The sequence below is a fragment of the Phoxinus phoxinus genome, assembly GCF_949152265.1.
Source record: "Phoxinus phoxinus genome assembly, chromosome: 12".
Classification (NCBI taxonomy): Eukaryota; Metazoa; Chordata; class Actinopteri; order Cypriniformes; family Leuciscidae; genus Phoxinus; species Phoxinus phoxinus.
In genome coordinates, this window is record NC_136887.1 from 12,589,198 (window position 1) to 12,612,961 (window position 23,764).

At 37.3% G+C, this 23,764-nt stretch overlaps 1 protein-coding gene across 7 annotated transcripts in view; it reads left to right on the forward strand.

Moving 5' to 3' along the window:
- LOC307008536 (uncharacterized protein) overlaps positions 1 to 22,471 on the forward strand; it is a gene marked incomplete at its 5' end in the record, with an annotated part of 52,999 nt that extends 30,528 nt beyond the window's left edge. For all 7 annotated transcript variants that reach the window (XM_079631379.1, XM_079631382.1, XM_079631377.1 and 4 more), the window contains 11 exons: positions 1,941 to 2,109; positions 2,245 to 2,377; positions 4,915 to 5,073; positions 7,971 to 8,030; positions 13,448 to 13,606; positions 13,806 to 13,911; positions 14,810 to 15,186; positions 18,059 to 19,298; positions 19,549 to 19,661; positions 20,004 to 20,091; positions 21,690 to 22,471. In XM_079631379.1, coding sequence (XP_079487505.1) covers positions 1,941 to 2,109; positions 2,245 to 2,377; positions 4,915 to 5,073; positions 7,971 to 8,030; positions 13,448 to 13,606; positions 13,806 to 13,911; positions 14,810 to 15,186; positions 18,059 to 19,298; positions 19,549 to 19,661; positions 20,004 to 20,091; positions 21,690 to 21,853 — 2,768 coding nt within the window. In that variant the 3' untranslated portion in view covers positions 21,854 to 22,471. The remainder of the gene's footprint in view (positions 1 to 1,940; positions 2,110 to 2,244; positions 2,378 to 4,914; positions 5,074 to 7,970; positions 8,031 to 13,447; positions 13,607 to 13,805; positions 13,912 to 14,809; positions 15,187 to 18,058; positions 19,299 to 19,548; positions 19,662 to 20,003; positions 20,092 to 21,689) is intronic.
- Between the last annotated feature and the right edge of the window lie 1,293 nt (positions 22,472 to 23,764).

Consider the following 23,764-nt stretch of genomic DNA (forward strand, 5'->3'; position numbering starts at 1 on the left):
AATCTGTTTATTAAAGGGATGGTTGAGTATGATTTCACTTTTCTAACTCTAGTTAGTGTGTAATGTTGCTGTTTGAGCATAAACAACATCTGCAAAGTTACAACGCTCAAAGTTCAAAGCAAAGGAAGATATTTGCTTTTAAAGAAAAGGACTACAACATACGGCTGGTAGGGACTACACGACATTCCTCCCGGGTTAGTGACATCACCAACCCTAAAATGTACATAAACCCACCCCCAGGAACACGCAGTCCATGTTGAGAAGAGGAAAAGTTGTTGTATAAGAGTACATTTGTGAGTCAGCTCAAACTTTAGCATCCATTTTTTTCCACATGCAATAGAAAGTCACTCTGTGTGCATCTCACAACAGTTCCTATACGAGCGATTTATAGATTATCATGACAGAATATCATAATTGAAGATAGTTAACTCCACATCAGCAACATAAATTCATCAACTAACCATTCAGAGACGTCCTGTTGCATTCTACATGTTGTCACTTCTTGAGTCTCTCCATCTTTGTCTGACTCCGTTTTAACATTAAAGGCAGAACAGTTTCTGTCATTTTAGTGTCTGCGTGAGGTAATCACAGCTGCTAGCACACACACACACACACACACACACACACACACAAGCTCTTGAAACCTCGCCCTCTGCAGCAGCTCATTTGCATTTAAAGGGCCAGGCACAAAACGGTGCGTTTTTGCAAACCCTCAAAAAGTGACAACTTTAACATGCTATATAAAAAAATCTGTGGGGTATTTTGTGCTAAAACTTCACACACACACTCTGGGGACATCAGATATTTATTTTACATCTTGTGAAAAGGGCATTTTACCACCCCTATAGTTTACAAATTAAAATTTATAAATTACTGTTAATAATTTATCATTATAATTCTTTGGTAAATAAAAAAAGAGTATTAGTTAAATCTCTTATAAATATACATGTTAGTCATCAGAAAACCTTACAACCATAGGCTGCACAGTGTTGTGGCACTTTTTATAAAATTCATTGATTTGGTAGTGTGAATGATGAGCAGCATCTGAAATGTTGATTTGACTGGAACATTAATTATTTTCGTATAGATATCTATTAAACTCAACTGCATCATTGAATAACTCCGTAATCACATGATTTAACAATAAGGGCCAGATTTAATATCAGCTTGCGCCAGCGCAAACCCTCTTTTGGCATTAAAAACTACCGTCAGGATTTACTAAAGACACGCAGTGAAGAATTAGCGATGAAAAGTTTTAACTTTAACTGTTTAACTTTCCACTGCCATCGGCACTTTTATGGGATTGCGCTCTCACACTGATTTGCCCTGTTTAGGAAACCTGGCCCTAAATGTTAAACTACAGGAAAACAGTTGTGTGCTAGACAGTATTGTTGTGTGAAATGATCCAACATTAAACCTCACTGGATCTATTAACAAATGAGTTTTTAAAAAGAAACAGTGGATCAATTTTACAGCCATTTTAATAACGCAATTAGGACTTTATTGGCAATCTGAAGATAAATTAGTGTTATATAAGCACCCAAGAGCGAATATTTAGAAGTCTACAATGACTTTTTGTTAAATAGCTGTCATATAAACACATTTTAATGGATGTATTGAACCATTTAAGGGTGCTGTTAGATGTACTTTTTTCCCACGGTCAGTAGGACTCCTCACTTTACTTGCTTGACCCCGTTACAAGTGGTATTTGTGTCATAAATTACAACATTATTGTTTAAACATGCTGTATATATTATCTCCAAGACTTGAGGGCCAGTAAACACGATTGTCTGCCAGTTGAACTTATTTTGTTTAGATAAGTGAACATTGACTAATTGACAGCATGTGTTCAGTGTTTGCTGTATGCAAGCCTCTCAAAATCCAAGATTCTCCTTTAGTGGTACTCATTTAAATATGTTTCTGTTTTGTTTTCACTCCAGGGAAAAAGAAGTCCAAATTCCAGACGTTCAAGAATTTCTTTGTGAAGAAAAAGAGGAAGGACAGTCCTGCTCCATCGGGTGAGAGTGGCTTGAAGGCCAGTCAGTCGAGTGATGATGTCAACACCTCCGAGCCAACCATCAGCCACGCCAACAGCGACAATGACCGGGGGTGAGGGAATAAAGTTATTACTATACTTCTCCATTTCTAATATTTGTATTACTATCCGTTTTCATCACATGCTATACAGTATTAAACATTACCAATGATATATGACATTTAAACATCACTATCTTTCATTCAAAGATCCAAGATCAACTTGGGAAGCAAAGCCATGTCACATGATAGTGTCTTCGTTTCTGATTCGCCCTTATCAGAGACTAATGAGGGTCTGGGGGCGTCCCAGGACAGCATTCATGGGAAAGTGAAATCTTTACAGGTATTCAGAGGCTGTTATGATTTATTCAATTATGAACTGTAGGCATGTCGCGATTATTGATTTAAAGGGGTCATGACATGGACTTTTTTTTATTTTTCGTTTACAAAACAATCTGCAATCAAATTCTCTGAACAAACACATAATCCTGCGACGCGGTCCAGGACGCCATTAAAAATAAACCATCCACAGTGTGGTATGGTGTGATGATGTAAATATATTCGTTGATGTCTTGCTCTGGAGACAGTCATATGCAAACGTAAAACGAGTGACGTCACAGATCCCGCAACATCAACGCTAACAGTTTTTCGAGCTTGATTACATAAATGCTTTGTTTATAGTGTGGAGGATTTAAGCTCTGAAACTTGCAAGATGTTTTAATGGTACAAAGACCAAAAGATCATGGCAAATTTGATTCCTCGTGTCATGACCCCTTTAATCGTCTGATCGTATATTCGATCTAATGAGGGTTTGTGGGTTTACACACATGTATGTATTTATTTATGTATGAATGTATGTGTATGCACGCTTTATCTGTGCAATTTGACAATGTTTTTACAAAGGTTTTATGCATGTTTATGACAACTGTCATTAAGTGTCATTCGCTCAATTATGACATTTATAATGTAAATATGACATTGTTTTGGATGTCTTTGTCATGACAATTTGACATTACCAAGACAACATAACCTGTCATAAATATGTCATAAACATGACATAGCAGATTAATGATTCAACTTAAGAAACTACTTAGCTTTATGGATTGAATTTGTCATTAAAATGTCATTACTTATTCAATTTGTACCACTGTAGTTGAGGTCAAGAAAAACATTCATGACAGTTTTAATGGCCTCATGACAGCCAATGTCAAAACCAATCACATGACAGTTTAATGTAATGTTAACCCCATAATGCTAAGTGGTTTCTTAAGTTAGATAATGAATCTGCTATGTCATGTTTATGACATATTTATGTTGTCTTAGTTGTTATGACACTGACAGATTATGATATTTTGGTTTTATGTCAAGTTGTCATAACAAAGAAATCTCAAACAATGTCATATTTGCATTAAAAATTTAATAATTGAGCGAATGACACTTAATGACAGTTGTCATAAACATGCATAAAACCTCCTTCATATTCATGAAATATGTCATGTCATGATTATGAAGGTGTCATGTGAGTCTTATGCACACCCCTTCAAGTAAAGTGTTACCAAATAAAAATAGTCAATTTAGACTTCATGGTGACTTTCAGGCTGTTTGTGGCGTATGTGTGCTCAGAGGGAAAGTATAAGCATATATTTACTTCCCCTTCCTCTTTCTTTAATGAGTATTAGTGATGGCAATTCACTGGACTTTGGTATAAAATTAGCAAGTCTGAGCCTCAAGACACAGAGCCAGAGATTTTCACTGTTGACATTTTGCCACCAGCCCAGTCTAGGCAGCTGGGATCATTATCAATGTCACTGAAAGACAGAATAAAAACAAGACCAAACAAAAGTGAGCTACAAAATGTCTTTCAAATGTGTACATGATGTTCAATTAGTCTTGATTGTAAGTGTATTTACATCATCAATAATGCATCAGCATTTGAAATAGTCACCAGATGTCCACAAAAATGCGCTTGTCTCGTCTGTGTCTTGGCTTTGATTAAATGCTACTTAGCGTAGCCTTCTTAATGCGGTTAGCGTATTACCCGTAGACATTCCGGATAGGCACTTTGTCATGAGCCTGACATGAGAATCTCAGCAATGAAAGTTACCAGTCCATTAAGAGAGGAATCAACATTTCACCCAGTGTTTGAAAGAAGCAGATCATCTGTGAATAGCGGAGACTAGGCTGAATGAATTTCTCCGAGGTGTTTGAATGCACTGGCTTTTAGTCTTGATTTAAAAAAAAAAAAAAATCGTATTTTTATTAAAGGACAGTTCAGACAAACAGTTACGGTTTAAAAGGTTTTGTGTCTGTAAAATGTATAAATGTTTTTGAAAGAAAACAATATCTCTTATGTTCACCAACGCTGCATTTATTTGATCAAAAATACAGTAAAAACAGTAATAATATGAAATAGTATTATTACAATTTAAAACAACTATTCCTGTGATGCAAAGCTGAATTTTCAGCATCATTACTCCAGTCTTCAGTGTCACATGATCCTTCAGAAATCATTCTCATATGATGATTCGATGATAAAAAAACATTTCTTATTATTATCGATGTTGACGACAGTTGTGCTGCTTAATATTTTCGTGGAAACTGATACATTTGATTTTGTTCAGGATAATTTGATGAATAGAAAGTTCCAAAGAACATTACAAATGTCTTTACTGTCTCTTTTGATCAATTTAATGCATCCTTGCTGAATAATGGTATTAATTTATATAAAAACAATCATTATCACAAGTTTTTGAACATTAGTGTTTACTCATTCCCATGTCAACACATTAATTTACAATATACTACTGTGTAGTAGTATAGTATAGTGTGATGAATCTGTTTGAAGAGTTCTTGATGGTCTGCGTTCTGTCCCGTCTGCAGCTGCAGCTGAAGCATGCGATTTGTCTGGGCTCGCCTCCATCACTGCTCTGCGGGAGGAAAGGAGAGGACGCTGGGGGGTTTTCTGATGACGATGGTCTTCCCTGCAGCCCACCGGAGTATTCCAGCCTCCACACTGTGCTGACCACACCTCTGCACGCGGTACTCCTCTCCGCACCGTTTCACACTCATGCGTTCCTGTAGCACTGATATAGCTTCGATTTGTGAAATGCACAAAACGCCCGAAATGTGTCACACAAACAAATGATCAGAAACCTTGTTAAAAATAAACTTCAGTCACTCGTTTCTAATGTTGAGATCCTTCAGAAGGATCTGCAGAGAACCGCGCTACAGGTTTGACAGACTTTGACACGTTTTACTCGTATTATTAGTTATACTTGTGTTTTTAAAGGCCCCCTGAAATCCAAATTACATTTTTTTAAGTTTTAGTATGAATATGTTAGCCTTAAGGTTATGAATAAGCTGGTGTGTTCCAAAGCAATGACAAAATTCGCATTTAGGAGACATAAGCATTTAAAACTTAGTCTCTCACTTCCGATAAAATGGATGACAGATTTTTGTCAGCTGCTCATCTAGCCTGGGAAAACCCTAACGAACTTCCGGCAAATTTGAGATTTGCTCTGCAAGTCCGTCTGGCCAAGAGCCCATTCAATCCCATTTCCAATTTTTCCAAATCGAGGCACCAATCACAAACGTTGAGGTGGGCTTAACACGTATGACGATCGCTCTGATTGGTTTTTAGATCTATCCAATTGCGCCCAGAGGCATTTGAGCGACGCCCGTTGGTGACGCCCCTTTGGAAATGGGCTGTGAATGAGCCTTCCCCAGATCCACTCTCAGTTATAACTGAGAAGCGTCTGGTGTCCAATCAAATGCTCTTTAGAATCTAAAGCGTCCAGCGACTCTTGCCTCCTATGCTATAAATAACACATGGCCAAAGCAACCGTTGACGCGTCACAGAGCAATATCGGAGATGTGTGTTCGGTTGCTCAAACGCTCATGTTTTATTCCATTTTCCAACTGTACGTTGGTTAAGAATGATATGGGTAGCATTTGTTCACACTTCTACTATTGAATCCAACGTATCATCAGCGCTCGGGTTCGCTTCCATGGTGCTGTCAAGTATGACTTGCAGTCTGTGATTTAAACTAAATGCTAAAAACGTATAACTTCCTGTTTTAGTGGAAATTATGTCAAAGCATCACACAAAGCTGCGCGTTCCAAGGCACTTCAGTGGACCTTTTAAATAAAATTATCTATTCTACTTCCTTATTAGCTCACCCTGAAGGACTGGTTTCAATACATGCTCTTTTTTTTCTCTGGGAAGTAAGATTTGAAAGCACGTTTTCATAGTTTGAATGGCTTTTCCATATGAAAAGAAATTTTGGAAATTTAGATTTCTGGTGATGAAAACCACACCTATTATGCTTCTTTTGATCGTACCTTTCCTTTAATTGTTGCTTGTAGATGTAAAAAATCTGCAAAGTTACAAAACACAAAGTCCACGCCAAAGAGAGTGAATCTCCTGAAACGCCTTGTATTATTTCTATGACTTCGCTATGTCACACATTTGCATAATGTCGCCTACTGGCTGCTTTAAAGAACAGTTGATTGATGTCGAGGAGGAGATGCTATTTTTTCACTGCAAGGACAAAATCATTGCATGGACGTCCAATTGCGACGCCTTGGTTAATAGATCTAATACTTTTTACAGCTGCTTATGGAGCTGAAACAGGATTATGGACATTACATTTCCAACACATGCTTTAAAGGAGAACTCCGGTCAATTTTAACATTGAGCTATTTTTTTGTAAATTTGGAGTGCTGTCAATACAGAGAACAAAGTAGTCGATTGTCGAGTTCAAGCGCGTGATCATAGGTAACTAAACCTATGCGCGTGAACTCGACAATCGACTACTTTTGACTTCGACCGAAAACAGGAAGTAAATACAGGTATGTGCGCTGGCTGAAATAACATCATTTTTATTCATATCTTTCACATCTACTGCAGTCAGATTCACTCTGAAGGAATCATCTAACATGGCTGGGCACTTGTAATGACACCTCAAAGATGTTAAGATGTTTATAACTTGCCCCATTGAAGTCAACAGGGTGCAAATTTTAAAAAGAGGATAACACGGTGTAGGCAACACCGATTGTTGTCGTTCTCTGTATTGACAGCACTCCAAATTTACAAAAAAAATGAGCTCAATGTTAAAATTGACCGGAGTTCTCCTTTAAGCAGTTGACCAGTCACAACACACTGGGCCAGCTGACCAATCAGAGCAGACTGGGCTTTTCGGAAAAATGGGCTATAAAGAAACAGGAGTGTTTCAGGCAGAGGGTGAAAAGAGGCGCTGCAGCAAAAGTACAGCATGAGAAAAATTTGTTTATAAACTTCTAATCATGTGAATATATTCTAGCAGAACCCAAAAATCTAATTATGAACTTGTAAATGAGCATGTTCTGGGGACTTTAAGCAATTTATTTGCTGCCAGTACTGGTTATTTATAACATCCAGGGTTTTTTTTCACGCAGATTTTGAAGCAGTTTTCTCATAACCAGGGTTTACTTTCATCACCGAATCGAACCATATAGAAAGTCAAGTAATGAGACGCACTCTGATGAACGTGTTCTGCGAGCGTGGGTATTTTTGGCTCTGTGAAAAGCGTGTAAGAGCCTCAGACATCACGAGGCATGATTGAAAAGACAGGAAGCTCCCTGCTGAGTTCTGTAACAGGATTAGATGCCGTGCCGTTCCCCTCGCTGTACCTGAAATCTCTTCAGAGATGTACACAGTCCCTGTCCTCACCTTCCCTGAACCTCAGCCCAACAGAGACCAAAGCTGCTCTTTAATTTAGAAAATCTAGTGTGGTTGGGAGGAATGTTTGATCAGCTGCAACCTAAATGTTTTAGTCCTGAGTCCTGACTATCAGACCAGTAAAACTGTACAGGCAAGCATGTTGCAATATCAAGTCATGGTTTATGTCAAACATTCAAACAGGAAATGATTGTTATGTGTCTCTATATCATTGCAGTCGGTGGATTTGACCCAGAGTTCCTTGAGCATGGAGGCATCAGACAGTGAAGATGATCAGGTGACAAATGCAGCTCACACCACTTAACCCTTCATATGCCAAATATAAGAAAATGCCCGGGTGGTCTGTGAAAGACTTTTAGCTTGTGTTAAAGGGATAGTTCACCCACAAATTAAAATTCTGTCATTTACTCATCCAAACCTGCATGACATTCATTCATCTTCGCAACACAAATGAGATATTTCTGTCCCAAATATGGTAAACGGAAATTCAACCTCATTGGCTCTCGCTTGTCAAACAAGCACGTTTGAGCAGCCGATTACCATATTTGATGTGGTATGTGTGTTCTATGTATGTGTGCTCATCAATTATGAGAGCATGAGACCGTGACATAAACCATACAAAATCAGTTTAGAGCAGGGGTCGGCAACTGGCGGCCCGCAGGCCAAAACTGGCCCGCCAGCAATATTTTCTGGCCCGCCGGATTATTTTGGAAGTCCGTTTTTTTTTTTTTTTTTTTTTTTTTTTTTTTTTTTTTTTTTTTTACTATAACGGTTCACAAATAGGCCCCGTGAATCAGTGATGCGCGGGATGATCCAAAATGAGCGACGAGTGCCTGCGGTCATATGATATTCGGGTCGCGGTCGGTCGGGTCGTTTGAAATAAAGATGCCAATTAAACCATTGTAATTTATATAATACTAGACATAATGTTCTATGAAATACATAGAATAGAATGAATGCGCGAGGATGATGCACGAGCTCAATCTGCAGAGATGAAAGTGGGACATCCTTATTTACCTGAATGTTGAGCGCGTTATTAACTTTTGAATAAGAGCTGAAGCGGGACAAAATGCCCGATTTCCCAAAACGTTGAACTGAGCAATGCCATTGTGCCATTTTAATAGGCTACTTTTAAACGCATATAGCTCAGTAATGCGAGTTTTATGTATTTTCTGAGAGGGGGCGGGATTTTTGTTGGGAAATTAGGAGGAGAGACGCACACGTCGATTAGACTGGATAAACACATGCAGCATCTTAATTGTTAAGAAAATGAAACGAAATAAATGAATAAATCAAGACTTTATTAAAAAACACAGCATTCAGAAAAATGCGCACCCCTAGTTCCTACGTCTATGGCCCAATATGCGGGCCAGGAAGCGGGTCGGGTAGGCTACAATATTTTCTTTTCTTTTGCTTGCGGTCCGAGTTGTGGGCGGGTTGAAAACGTCGGTCGGGTGCGGGTTGTTTATACATTGACCAGTGCATCACTGCCGTGTATCATTCGTTCAATCGTTTTTTCCCCCCCAAATTAAAACCAAAAATAAAAAAATGAAAAACGACTTGTTTTTGAGATTTGAGATTCTGAAAACGAGATCTAAATTTTTAAAGCAGGTGAACACTTTTAAGCTTTTACTTTTAAGTATTTTAAGCGGTTGCTGAATTGAACCTTGTGGGAGCGGTACGGAAAAAAACAGTCCCGCGCAGACCTCTTTTGTCCCGAATAAATAATAATTTAAAAAAAGGAATAAAGTTCAAAAGTTGTACAGTCCATTGGTAATACAATGCTAAATCAGATATATGTACAATAACATGTCTAACAATCGATTTAAATAGTACATGGGGTTTAATTTATCTTTAATAAGATGTATCCGCGGCATTTTCTCGTGTGCTTAAATGGTCCAGTGGTAGAGCTTTCGTCAAGTGTGTAAAAGGTTCTGGGTTCTAATCTGCATTCGTATAGGTTTTTTTTTTTTTCATTTTTTTTTCTTCATCAAAACCAATTATGCTCATCAGTGGTTGTATATAAGTAGTAGGGGGGGGGGGGGGGGGGTACTCTGGGTTCTGGCCAAAATACAGAGCTCGGAGCCCTCTCCTCGGACAGCACACCAAATACGCATACTATTTAACTTTATCTCATTATCTGTAAGTGTGACCTCGAGAATAGCCTGTTGTTCTGAGAAATGGTTTCGAATTATTTGTTTGCGGGTGTCACTTAATATTCATGCATTTAAATGTGACTTAGTTTTCCAAGTAATGTTTTGAATCACTGCCGGTGATTTGAATTGAGTGTGGATTCAGACTCTGGACATGTTTGAAATGTACCTATAAAGTCTGAGAGCCATACTTACCCTGAGAATGTGCTTATCTGCTGTTGTTTTGGCTAGTTAGGTAGTGTATAACTTGCTTAACTAAGTGTTGTTCTGAATGTCAGTATCTGTAAATACCACTGATAACACAAGTACTTTCACAGTCAAAGGTAGTTGACAGGACACTGCTTGTGTCTAGTATAGTAAGTTACATTTGAATTTCAAATAAATGGACACGCATCTCACCAGCAACTATCCAAGACTGATCCAAAACAATCTCAAAAGCACTGAAAAACATGCACTTTTGGATTTGTCTTGTTGCCAGAGCTTAAAATAGCTGTCATGTGTTTTGTGTTATGCAATGCTTTGAGCTGGACCAGAGGGTGTTTTGAGAAATTGGGTTTTGGGAAATGTAATACTTGTTGGATATTCTTTCTAAATGGGAATTCATTTTTCTGAATTCAAGATCTGCTGATGCATGTTACATTCATATATATGCATATATATATATATATATATATATATATATATATATATATATGTGTGTGTGTGTGTGTGTATATAGTAAACAGTATACTGTATATATACAGTTTAAAAGTTTGGGTTTGGTAATATATTTTTTTATGTTTTTGAAAAAAGTATTTTATGCTCTCCAAGGAAATGGTTCTGAATTTTCAGCATCATTGCTCCAGTCTTCAGTGTCACGTGATCCTTCAGAAATCATTCTAATATGATGATTTGCTGTTATCAATGTTGAAAACATTTGTGCTGCTTAATATTTTTGTGGATCACAAGAATCTTTTATTAATATAAATAAAATAGATATGTTTTATAACTTTATAAATGTCTTTACTCTCGCTTTGAATCAATTGAATGCATTGTTGCTGAATAAAAGCATTATTTTTATTTATTTTTTAAAGTGCGACGCACAAATACTATTGAATGAATAGCTTTGGAGCAATGCAGGATGGGATGCCTGAGATGTCACTATAAAAAACGATAGTGTTTTTTCCTGTTCTGGATAATAATAATTGAAAAATTGGTGACTAATTGATGAAAAAAGTTGCATTTTTCCATATTAAACGTTTTGCATTTATTGTCACCCAGGTCTCTAGATATTATATGAGCATTGGCCATTAAACACCCTAATCAGTCGATCTCTACTAAACGTTCACAGCATTGTTGAGTCCTGCCGGTCCATTTCGGGGTTACGAGTGAACTAGGCGTGCGGTCTGAAAAGCATTCCAGCGGTTCACCCTCGCAGCCTGGCTGTCTGCTGGAAATGGGATATTCCAGCAATCTGGGTCAAAACGGCTGCCAAGCTGGACCTGAGCTCTGCACAAACACACTGCTGTCTCGCATCAACGTGTTTTTTACAGTGCACTATGTTAGGAATTGGTGCGAATGTATGTTTTTTCACCTGCAATAGTGTTCATAAATGTTGATGCCCTTATTTTGAAGTCTTCTGAAGAATATTGATGTTATATTTCACTGTAGCGGGCACTAATAGCAGACGAATACACGGCTGCTGGTTTTATATTGCCACAGAGTTGCTTTGAACATGAAAATATGCATGAAACCTTCCTTCAATAGGATAATTATAGTTAACTAAAGCTAAAACCATTTAAAAAAAATTGTTACTTGAAAAAATAAAAAAATCAGCTAGTTCCCAAGGAAACATTTCTTATTTTCATTCAGGGGACGTTTGCACGACAACGATGTGCTAAAAACTGAAACAGTTTTCCCTTTGTTTTTTCTGTACAACATTGTCAAAAAGATCCTCGAAAATGCTTAAAAACGCTGTATTGTGCTGCCAGGCCAGTAGTTGCCACTTTGTAAAGACCACGTAATACGAATGCGCATGACGATAACGGTAGCCTTTTCAAAAATTGCACTTTAACCCCTTATATTGCCACAGCCATTACATATTTAAAACAGTAATATCCTATACTAAACCTAAACTAATCTTGACAAACTATATATCATTTGAAAGCTTACACTTTGATTCTGATTCTCAAAATAAATTACAGAGGAGCCGTAATTTATCAATTTGCAACAAGAATATTTTCATACTCCTAAGGCATGTTCAGACCTTTATTTTGAAATAGTGATGAACATGAAAAATCATGAAGAATGGTTGAAACCTCAGTTTGTTTTCATGCCAAGAGTTCAAAAGATAGTATCCATTCAATTCTTTTAGAAAAAAGGTCTGAAAATGTTTTAAATATAAAGAAAAAAATAATAGATTCATCATTTGTGATGTGGCAGCGAGCTATAATGCACATACGTGTTCTTTTGTGTTTCTTAGAGGTTGAATTCATTTCAAAATCTGCCAAACTTTTGCCAAACCATCCTATACTTCTGAATAGGATGTCTACTTCTTAAATTGTATGAAAATTGTAAAAATAATGGTTCAGATCACTCAAACAACATATGGAAATGGATGCACCCTTATATGGGCAGTAATGTCAACTAGTGGAAAAGTTTGGTACTGCGCCCAAACAAAATCTCACTGAAAGCTTATTTTTGGAGATATCAACCTACAATTTAAAACACAACTTGTTCAGATTTTTGGCTTTGATTGTTTTGCATTTTTAGAGTCCGCCAGGTTTTGAAAATATATATTTTATATAAAATATGAATAATACATATATGAATAAATATGAATTTAACATTGTACATTTTCATAAACTCAAACTTACATAACTTTTTTTCTGTTTAACTTTCATAATTTATTTCACTTCTACAAAAATCTGCCAAATGTCTTCTTTAAAACAAGACCAATCATACATCTATATCCCAAAGCATTCTTGAAATACAACCATTTAAGTTCGGAATGTGCATTTTCATGTCTATTAAAAAAAAAGGCGGGATTTAAGGGGTTAAAACCTGTTTTAAAAAGTCTGCATTTTAGGCCCCCAAAATGCCGTTGTATAGGTGGTTTGAAACATATCTAATGACACTAATATAACACTGGTCTTCAAAGGGTAAGGAATCGCAACAATGCCAACATAACCCAGAGTTGTTTCTGCCGGAGAAGCTTTTGTTGGCGTTTCATTCAGAGAGGAAATATCTGAGGACAATCATCATAATTGGTCATGAGTCGGTTGTGGTGAAAGTGGCGGTGGTGTGTGTTTTTATCCTGGTTCGTGCTGTATGCATGAGTGACCTTGCACAAGAACTGCCACTGCTATCATGATGCCACTCTGGTTTGCTGGCGGTTAAGAGTAGGAAGGAAATACTTTGAATACGACCCTCTATTTAAAGTCGCAAGCCACATTTTTTGGTGGGAAGTGGTTTTGAAAGAGCTTGTAGTTGTAAACAAATCAGTTGTGGAATGTAACCGTAATTTCGACGTATTAATGTCCGTCTTCTCTGTCGTATAAAGATGTCTTGTGAAGCTTCTTCGAGACCCGCCACCCCTCAGGGGTCCGTCCCGGTGGACTTCAGTCTCCCCGCCAGCTCGGTGTCCTGCTTAGACAGCTCAGCTGCCCGTCACCGCATCGCCGTCAAAGCCAACGCTCGTGCCAAGAGGAAACCTGCCAGCGTAACATTCTTCACATTAAACATTCATACTCTTCCATTATTTATGGTGGCCCGTCATGTCAGGCCAACAAGCTGTTAGTGATGTTTTATTCTTGGATAAGATGTCTTTTTTTTTTACATTTAAAGAATAGTTCATCTAAAATGCTTAATTCTGTCATGAGTAGTTGTGTTAGTGGTTGAGTGCGCTTCTTTATGTTTAGAGGGAAATGCTGGACAAGAGAAGAGACCTGAGAGAGCGAGTGCTGCTCAGAGACACTGAAGACAAACTGCGGATGGTTACGAGTCTGGGAAAGGAGGAACGTGAAGGTATGTCGGTCAAATTGAGCTTTTTCGTAATGAAGTCTCACCAAGGCTGTATTTATTACATCAAAAATACAGTAAAAACGGTAATATTGTGATATTATTACAATTTAAAATAACTGTTTTCAATTTTAATATATTCTAAAATGTAATTTATTCCTGTGATGAATTTTCAGCATCATTACTCCAGTCTTCAGTGTCACATGATCCTTCAGAAATCATTCTAATATGCTGATTTGCTACTCAAGAAACTATTATTATTATTATCAATGTTGAAAACAAGTGCTGCTTAATATTTCTGTGGAAACTGTGATTCACTACCATTCAAAAGTTTGGGATAAAAAAAAAATGTATACATTATATATGTCTTTACTGGCAGTAAAGACATTTAAAATGTTACATAAGATTTCTATTTTTTTTTTTTTTTAAATTACGTTTTTCTTATGAACGTTATATTCATCAAAGAATCCTGGAAAAAATATTTTCACATTTTGTTTAAAAAAGAAAAATCCACAAAAAAATGTTAGGCAACAAAATTTTCAACATTGATATTAAGAATCATTATTAATAACTGAGCATCAATAATAATTAAGCAGCAAATCATCATACTAGAATGATCTCTGAAGGATCATGTGACACTGAAGACTGGAGTAATGATGCTGAAAATTCAGCTTTGATCACAGGAATAAATCACATTTTAAAATATATTAAAAATAGAAAATGGTTATTTTAAATTATAGTAATATTTCACTGTTTTTACTGTATTTTTGATCAAATAAATGCAGCCTTGGTGAGTATAAGAGAAACTTCTTTAAAACGTTTAAAAATCTTACTGACCCCAAACTTTAGAACAGTAGTGTATAGTTATTCAATAATTGTTATTCTGTTGTTCAAATTGGTCTAGATTTGGTTACTGATTCAGACCATGAGTCCTGTGCTTCCGGACTCGAGGAAGAGGACGAGGACGAGGAAGAGGAAGTGACTGACTCCAGCCAGTGTCCCAAAACTTCTCCAACATCCTCCATCTCAGCAGAGAGCGTCTCTGAAGGAGAGGAACATGTCCCTGCCGAGGATCACGTCCCCAAGTCTGAGCTCCCAGAGTCCTCTTGGGAGAGTCCGGTAACCCTCGAGCTGCAGGCTGATGACTTCCTGTTGGACACAGGATGTGAGGTCGTTCCTGAGGAGCAGGGGTCATTGCTGGAGGAAGTGTTGAGCTCCCTAAAGAGTCCTCTTGTGTCAGGACTAGCACTGGAGCGTGAGAACATGGTTCTTCAGAGTGAGGTACGACACATTCACTAACATTTTATTCATGTTGGAGATATATGATTTTGAAAAACGTGTTTAATATTTAAATGTATCACTGTAGAATTGTAATAAAATTAAATACTAACATCTTAAATACATGAGTGTACATATCTTAATCATCATTTTCAAAATAAATGAAGGAAAATAGTTTTTTTACATACTCATAAATCTCATTAACAGTCATGACGGTCTGCGGGGGGTCGTCTCTATGATATCATTTCCTGATTTATGTTATTTTTTTGTGCATGTCCACTCACTACATCACTTTGATTTGGCAGACATCATTTTAACAATAACATTTTTATTTTAAATCCCTTTTTTAAGAAGTTTTATTTCTTAATAACATATGTTTATTTATTATACATTTTAATTCAATATTATTAATAATATAGCATAATATATTGTACAAAATGATATAGTATTTGAATATAGTAATAATAAAGTATTATGCCAAACTGCTCAATAAGAAATTCAGATTATTATTTAGGCAGTTGCGGTGTTATTATCATTAAAGGGTTAGTTCACCCAAAAATGAAAATAATGTAATTAATGACTCACCCTCATGTCGTTCTAAGCCCGTAAGACCTCCGTTCATCTTCGGAACACAGTTTAAGATATTTTAGATTTAGTCCGAGAGCTTTCTGTCCTTCCATTGAAACTGTATATACAGTATACTGTCCATGTCCATAAAGGTAATAAGAACATCATCAAAGTAGTCCATGTGACATCAGTGGGTTAGTTAGAAGTTTTTGAAGCATCGAAAATACTTTTTGGTCCAAAAATAACACAAAATAAGACTTTATTCAGCATTGTATTCTCTCCCGGGTCTGTTGTCAATCCTTCACAGTTACGCTGATGGCGTAAGACGCTGATGACGTGTTATCTGGTGCACCCGAGCTTCATTTATAGACTGAGGGAAACGCACGCTGTAAAAGTGTCTCATCCGCGACATGCACATTTACGCACCATTAAAAAAATGATATCCACGCAAACAATGTAGAATAGCTTGAATATAGCGTGCATCTCCCTCAGACTGTAAATGAAGCTCGGGTGCACCAGATAACACGTCATCAGCGCCTTACGTCAGCAGCGTCACTCACTGTGAAGGATTGACAACAGACCCGGGAGAGAATACAATGCTGAATAAAGTCTTATTTTGTGTTATTTTTGGACCAAAAAGTATTTTCGATGCTTCAAAAACTTCTAACTAACCCACTGATGTCACATGGACTACTTTGATGATCTTTTTATTACCTTTATGGACACGGACAGTATACTGTATATACAGCTTCAATGGAGGGACAGAAAGCTCTCGGACTAAATCTAAAATATCTTAAACTGTGTTCCGAAGATGAACGGAGGTCTTACGGGCTTAGAACGACATGAGGGTGAGTCATTAATGACATTATTTTCATTTTTGGGGTGAACTAACCCTTTAACTAAATATTAAAAACATTTCTGTTAATTTAAATAAATCTAAAATAAAATAAAAATATTATTTTTAGTTACAAAAAAATAAACGAAAAGAAGTTTGTTCAAGCACTAAAATTATTAACTGGAAATAAATTAAAGGGGTCATGACATGAGAAACCAAATTTGCCTTGATCTTTTGGTATATAAGAGGTCTTTGTACCATTAAAACGTCCTGCAAGTTTCATAGCTTAAGACGTCCTCCCCATTATAAACGAATCATTTATTTAATCAAGCTCTAAATACAGCTCGTTCTGGATCCATGGTAAGAAGTGACGTCACGGTACGAAGTGACGTACCAGCGTTTGCATACGACCGCCTCCAGCCCAAGACAACTACGCTTAAAGCGCAAGGCAACTACGCTCATTTCGTATCGTTGTCGCGCCCGCGCGCCTCACAAGTGTTCAGTCGACGGACAGCGAGTGGGTCTGTGTACAGGGAAATGACGATGCCACAGATGTGCTGTTCCTGGCTGTGGACAAACAACATTTTTGAATACGCTGCGAAAGATCCAGTCGTCAGGGAAAATGGATGCACTTTATTTTTTGCGGACGTCTCAGTCACGGCAGTGTTAGTTTAAGCGTTTGTTCTATACATTTGAGGGATGACTGTTTTGAGAACAAATCCCAAAATGATGCTGGCTTTGCCAGAAAACTGTTGCTCAAAGATAAGTCCTTGCTGACTATTCTGGGCTCAACAACGACGACGCAAACTGTAAGTAATGTGTTTAAAACTTTAAACTACTTTTTAAATACGCTGAATCCGCACAGGTTCTGGCTGGGGGCGTTAATAATTGATGCATAGGCACTGACGTTAGCCAATCATAACAGTGGGCGTTAACACTGAACTCTTAAAGGGGTAACACCCCCAAAACAGACTGTTTGAATCAGAGGATGAGAAACAGGGTCGGAAAAGGTCATAAATCACTACATTTTAAAAGTTTTTTGTAAAAAAAACTATAGTAATACTATATTTGCACCTAAGGGAACATAATAATAAAAAATAAAAAAACATGTCATGACCCCTTTAAAATTTAAATATTTTTTCAACCTAAATAGCAGTAGTACAAAAAAAAAACCGAATAAAATGTCAAAAGCACATAATGAAATTACAAAAAAATGTAACTACAATCAACATAAAAAATAAAACCTAATTCAAAATATTGATAAAAATATACAAAAAAATAAACTAAGCACTGGGCAGTTGTTTCATCCTGACATTTTTATTTTTTTACTCTATTCCCCAAAAAATATGAAAATTGTATGTTCAAGTCAGTTATGTATGAATAAAATGTTTATGTATGTTTGATGCATAGTGTCATTGACCCACATATTAATTGTAACTCGTGAATTGTAACTCTTGTGCTTGTTTTTTGTAGGTGAAAGACACAAACAGTGGATGTGTGTTTGCTCAGCTTGAAGAAGACGACAGCAATGATCTTCTCGATCCCTCAAACCCTATAGTGACCACCGAGGAACCGGCTCCTCTGCCTGACTCGCTCCCAGAATCATCCGTGGATTCAGAAGAGATCTCAGAGGAGACCACAGAAGAAGAAGAGCTGCTAGAAGACTCCGAGTCTGCTGACGAAACCCACCAAGTGCCTGAAGCTGATGCTGACGAACAAGTGCACACGGCCAAACAGGACCGAGAGTTCTTCGGATCGCCAAAAGCTTTCGCGGTCAACGTCAAAGAAAGAGACGAAGATGAGGTGCATGAAGATGTTGTCGAAGAAGAAGACGAATTGGAGGGAGAAACCAAAGACGGTGGATACGATGTTGAGAAAGACGATGAGGTAGAACCTGAGAAAACCGAGAGCCCTACGAATGATGAGCCTCAAGAAGCTGAAGGTCAGAACCAAGATGAGACTTCAGTCGACGACAGGGAATCGGTGGAAGTCAACGTTGAGAACGTTTCTGAATCTGACCGGACAGTCAGAGATGATATCCGAAGTTCAACGGAGACCACAGAAGCCTCTGAGGTCCTTCTTTCTACGCCCGAGAGTCCAATTCTCCACTCTCAGTTCTCCAACGCTTCACTGTCTCTAGAGCAGGAGTCCGATGAGCCAGATGTGTCTACAGAGCCTCAGGAAGAGTCTTCCGAAACACGTGAGGCTGTTTCCGAGCATGAAGGTCAGCCGGTTCTTGAGTCGCCTACAGGAGAGCCGTGGAGCAGCGCTGAGGTTCACCCTCGCTTCACCATCGCTCCTGCGTGGCAAAGGTCACTGTCTTCTGGAGGAACCCAAGAGCAGAGCGTCTCGCCGCTGCTGCCAGAGACTCTAGAGGCCACTGCTTCATCTCCTCAGACATACCAACTGTTCACTCCCGTAAAAGAGGAACGACCCGTGCCAGGCGGAAGTCAAAGTTGCCCGTCGCTTCCCACGCAGAGAGAGACCGTCCACGCTCAGGAAGAGACGAGCCCGGAGAACCCGTTTGGCGTGCGCTTGAGAAAGACTCCCGTTCTGCACCGTTACGGTTTAGAGGCAGAATCCTCTTGGACACACGGCGAGGCTTCAGGGGCGCAGGAGACACCCGATCAGGACCAGAACGCCAGGAAGCCCGTCTTGCCAAAGAAGCCTGATCTGATAGTTGACGCTGTGATGTCGGCCAGGAAAATCCCAGGTAGCTATATTCTTAAAAAGCTGATTTTATGCAACATTTTTTTTTCTGAAATCTTAACGCCATTTGCAATACATTTAACTTGCATAACTTGACATAAATAAATACGATTATAAAGAATACTGGAAATAATACAGGGCAGTATTTGACTAGATCTTAAAAAAATGTATTATATTATTGTTTAGCATTATTTTTCTCTTCATTTTTGTGTCATAAAATGATATGATGGTTGATATTTTCTGTCCTTTTCAAGATGCGCTGGGCAGAATATGTGGCGGTGGCTCTGAGTCTCCGAGCTGGATCTCCGTGGCCAGACAGAAGCAGAAGAACTTCATGGAGATCTCAGCTGAGAAACTTCCCTCACAGGTGCGTTTCATATAATCCACAGAAACGTGTCATGTACAGTCTTGCTCGCTTCTCAAGGAGCTGCTTGAAAACTGTCTTAGCATCATGAAGCAACAGGACGATCAGATTCACACACACACATCCTACTTAGTCATCTCTGCATGTTGCAGCTTGGGAAAGTGTTCAGTGTTCTGTGGCGCTTTAATGAAGTGAATGAAGCTCTGATACAAATGTTATCGATAGGGTTTGCATTGAACATCCCTTTCAAAGTTTCATGTACATTTTCCTTCATGGCTCTTTTTGTTCATCTCTGAAATACTGTTTATTTTCACTTGTCTTTAATATGTATGCACTTGTTTTCAGGGGGATGACAAAAGACCGGATTCACCGACCAGTTTATCAAATCCAGTCACCAAAGAGCAACTAGCGCAGCCATGTTCACCTTTACAAGGTAATCATTTCTCCGTTAGTATCAGCAAAGCTTCTCTGGATTTAGGTTTGAAATGTGCAGCGACCTGCAAAGTTACAAAATATGGTTTTAATCTCTTAATAGCTTGAGGTTGTGTTGTAAGCTGAGGGTGAACAGGGAAATCGTATCGATACATGTCTGCCCCCTCGTGGATATTTATTGTAACTGTCTAAATTTAATCTAAATTAACTTAAAATAAGCCTGACAAATATAACAATAGTCCGGAAAAAATTTAATTAAACCTTTAGACAAAATGTTTCTTATGAAGTGTGTGTGTGTGTGTGTGTGTGTGTGTGTGTGTGTGTGTGTGTGTGTGTGTGTGTGTGTGTGTGTGTGTGTGTGTGTGTGTGTGTGTGTGTGTGTGTGTGTGTGTGTGTGTGTGTGTGTGTGTGCGTACATACATACATATACACACACACATATATCTCACACACACACACACACACACACACACATATATATATATATATATATACATACACATACATACATACATACATACATATATATATATATATATATATGTACATATACACACACATTTACATTTACATTTAGTCATTTAGCAGACGCCTTTATCCAAAGCGACTTACAACTAAGGACTACAACAAGCGAGTCATCGTGAAGAAGCAAAAATAACGCAAGAAGTGCTCAAAATACAAAGTTCTGGCATTGCTCAGAGTAGCATAATCCAAAACAAGGGAGGGTAAAGGAGAGGTTTTTTTTTTTTTTTTTTTTTTTAACACACACACACACACACACACACACACACACACACATACACATATATATATATATATATATATATATATATATATATATATATATATATATACATACATGCATATATATATACATACACGCACACACACACACACACATATATATATATACATACATATATGTATGTATATATACGTGTGTGCGTGTGTGTATATATGTGTGTGTGTGTGTGTGTGTGTATGTATGTGTATATATATATATTATGTGTGTGTGTGTGTGTATATATATCACATATACTATATATATGATATAAACTAAAGAAAAACTTTTTTTTTCTTGTTGAGTATCACATTTGATACATCAGGCTTTTATTACCTATATAGTTTGATATAATGAGAATATGGAGCTCATATTTGAGGAGGATAAACTTTGAGCCGGAATTTGTTTCCGATATTATTTATTTAACCCGAAAGTATGATGCAATTCTAATAGCTTGTAATGTAACTCAATGAGATCTTTATAACTATATAGCAGACTACTTATAAATATAATTTCTCACTCTATATCTCTCAATAATGTGTCTTAGTAATTATTTGAATGCTTAGTTTTATGATCTGTGGCTTTAATTCTGGGAGGCAAAGCATTTAATGTAATGTAACAGAAAAATAACAATCGAAGATTCAAACAGAGTTCAATTCTGTTGTAAAGACAATAGTAAACGGTCATTATTCAGATGAAGTCAGTTCCGTGTTGATTCACTTCAGTTCAATAACAGTGTATCTGGAGAAAACAGTGAGATGTAATAAATGCTGTATAAAGGAAGATGACTGATATGAGCCTTGTTTTTGAATGAACAGTGTGCTGCTCCCTGGAGCTCTCCAACACGTCCATGCTAGAGAAGGAGAGCAAGAGAAGCGCCGACCCGTCCGCTGCGCCCCTGTCCCAGGACGAGCCCCCCTGGCTGGCTCTCGCCAAGAAGAAGGCCAAAGCCTGGAGTGAAATGCCACAGATTGTCCAGTGAAAGCCCAGCTGGCGACGGCGTATAGACTTCAGAAGCATTCACAGGATGACACTTCACTGACTTTCTCATCTATATGTGTATACACACGTGAGCAGTAATAGGAAACATATACAGCCTCGCTTAATCAGCCCGGTGTCTTTTCTTTCTTGACGTCATGAAGAAAATAGATACACTGTAGACTGGGGCTTATGGGTAAATGCATTCTATTTGTATTATAATTTGGTTTGCAACAAAGCAGTCTTTTTTTTAAACGGACTGTTTAGTCACAGGACTGAGTTAGTCATTCAGATTGAGCGCTTCAAGCTGAGGAATGAGTTTTGCATCTGAAAACCCCCGTTTGAAACCGATGATCCGCCATCAAAGCTGTGTTTTTATTTCGGACCGTGTGAATGAACACCTTCACCGCTCTTTACTAAGTAACTTTGCTATGTTACGCTGTAGCCTTTAACGTTAGTAACACCGTTATCATGAATGGAGCTGAAGGTGTCTTTGTATTTATTTATCTCACTCTTGTATGTTTTATGTATTTTTGTATTTACGTGCACAGTTTTGTGACTTGTACATAAAATGTGAACTACAAAAAAAATCCAGAAAATTAATAAAATGGAGTTATGTTTATTTGATCCGTCCAAATATACAGATATCAGATTTCCTTTTTCTCTAGTATCAATCAATCTATCTATCTATCTATCTATCTATCTATCTATCTATCTATCTATCTATCTATCTATCTATCTATCTATCTATCTATCTATCTATCTATCTATCTATCTATCTATCTATCTATCTATCTGTTTGTTTGTCTATCTATCATCTGTTTATATCTCTGTCTTACTGTCTGTTTTTCTATAATCTATCCATCTACCAATCTATCTATTATTATATCTATATGACTCTATCTATCATCTGTCTATCTTTCTGTATCTATCTGTCTATCTATGTCTCTACATACATGACTCTAGATCTGTCTGTCTATCTGTCTAATTATCAAAAACATCACAACGGTCTGAATAAATCAAGTAGATGTCCTTTGAATGTGAGAGTGGTGCTATCTACTGGATCAATTATATTTCAGTATTAGGATTCTCACAATGACAAAAAGTGCAGTAGGTACTGTATATATTTGGAGACCCTTATTGCCTTTCTATATTTTATCTTATTAGCAAACTCAACATCATCTTTCTTTTTTTAAGGAAAATGGTAACTACAATAAGGTATCATTTGTTAACAGTTAATGCATCAACTAACAATGATCAATATATATTTTTAAAGCATTTAAAAAAATGCTTTGTTAATGTTTATTTAATAAAATGTTAGTTTTAACGAATGGTAATTTATAAGAAAATGCTGATATTAATTAATGCTGTAGAAGTATTGTACATTGTTAGTTCATGTTAACTAATATAGTTAAAATGATAAAACTTTATTGTAACGTGTTAAACAATGTGTATCTTACTTACTACAATTAATGACTTGTGCTCTCACGCGTGTTTCCCCGACAGTTATGAATATAATTTTTCTTTGAACGATGATATATTGTGTGTTTTAATATACTGTTAATTTAGTAGAACTAATTGTAAATTATACATTAATATAATTTTTTTTTTTTTTAAATGACACAAGAAAAACATGGCGTCTAAAGTGACACGTGATACAGCAGCAGATAAATAGTGCCGACGGAATATAACTAAAAACACTTTTCAAGCAAAGACATTTCAAGTTCGTTATGTTTAAAATGCTCAAGTCAAATAATATAATAATTTTAGTGCTGAAAACAGTATTTATGGTTGCCAAACTAGCGTATCGGGTTGATAGTTAATGTGATTATGTCCACCTGTGTGAACTTGATAACTGATCATCACCGGCACCACGCTTCAAATAACGACAACAACGTGGCTCAGAAAGGTTAGT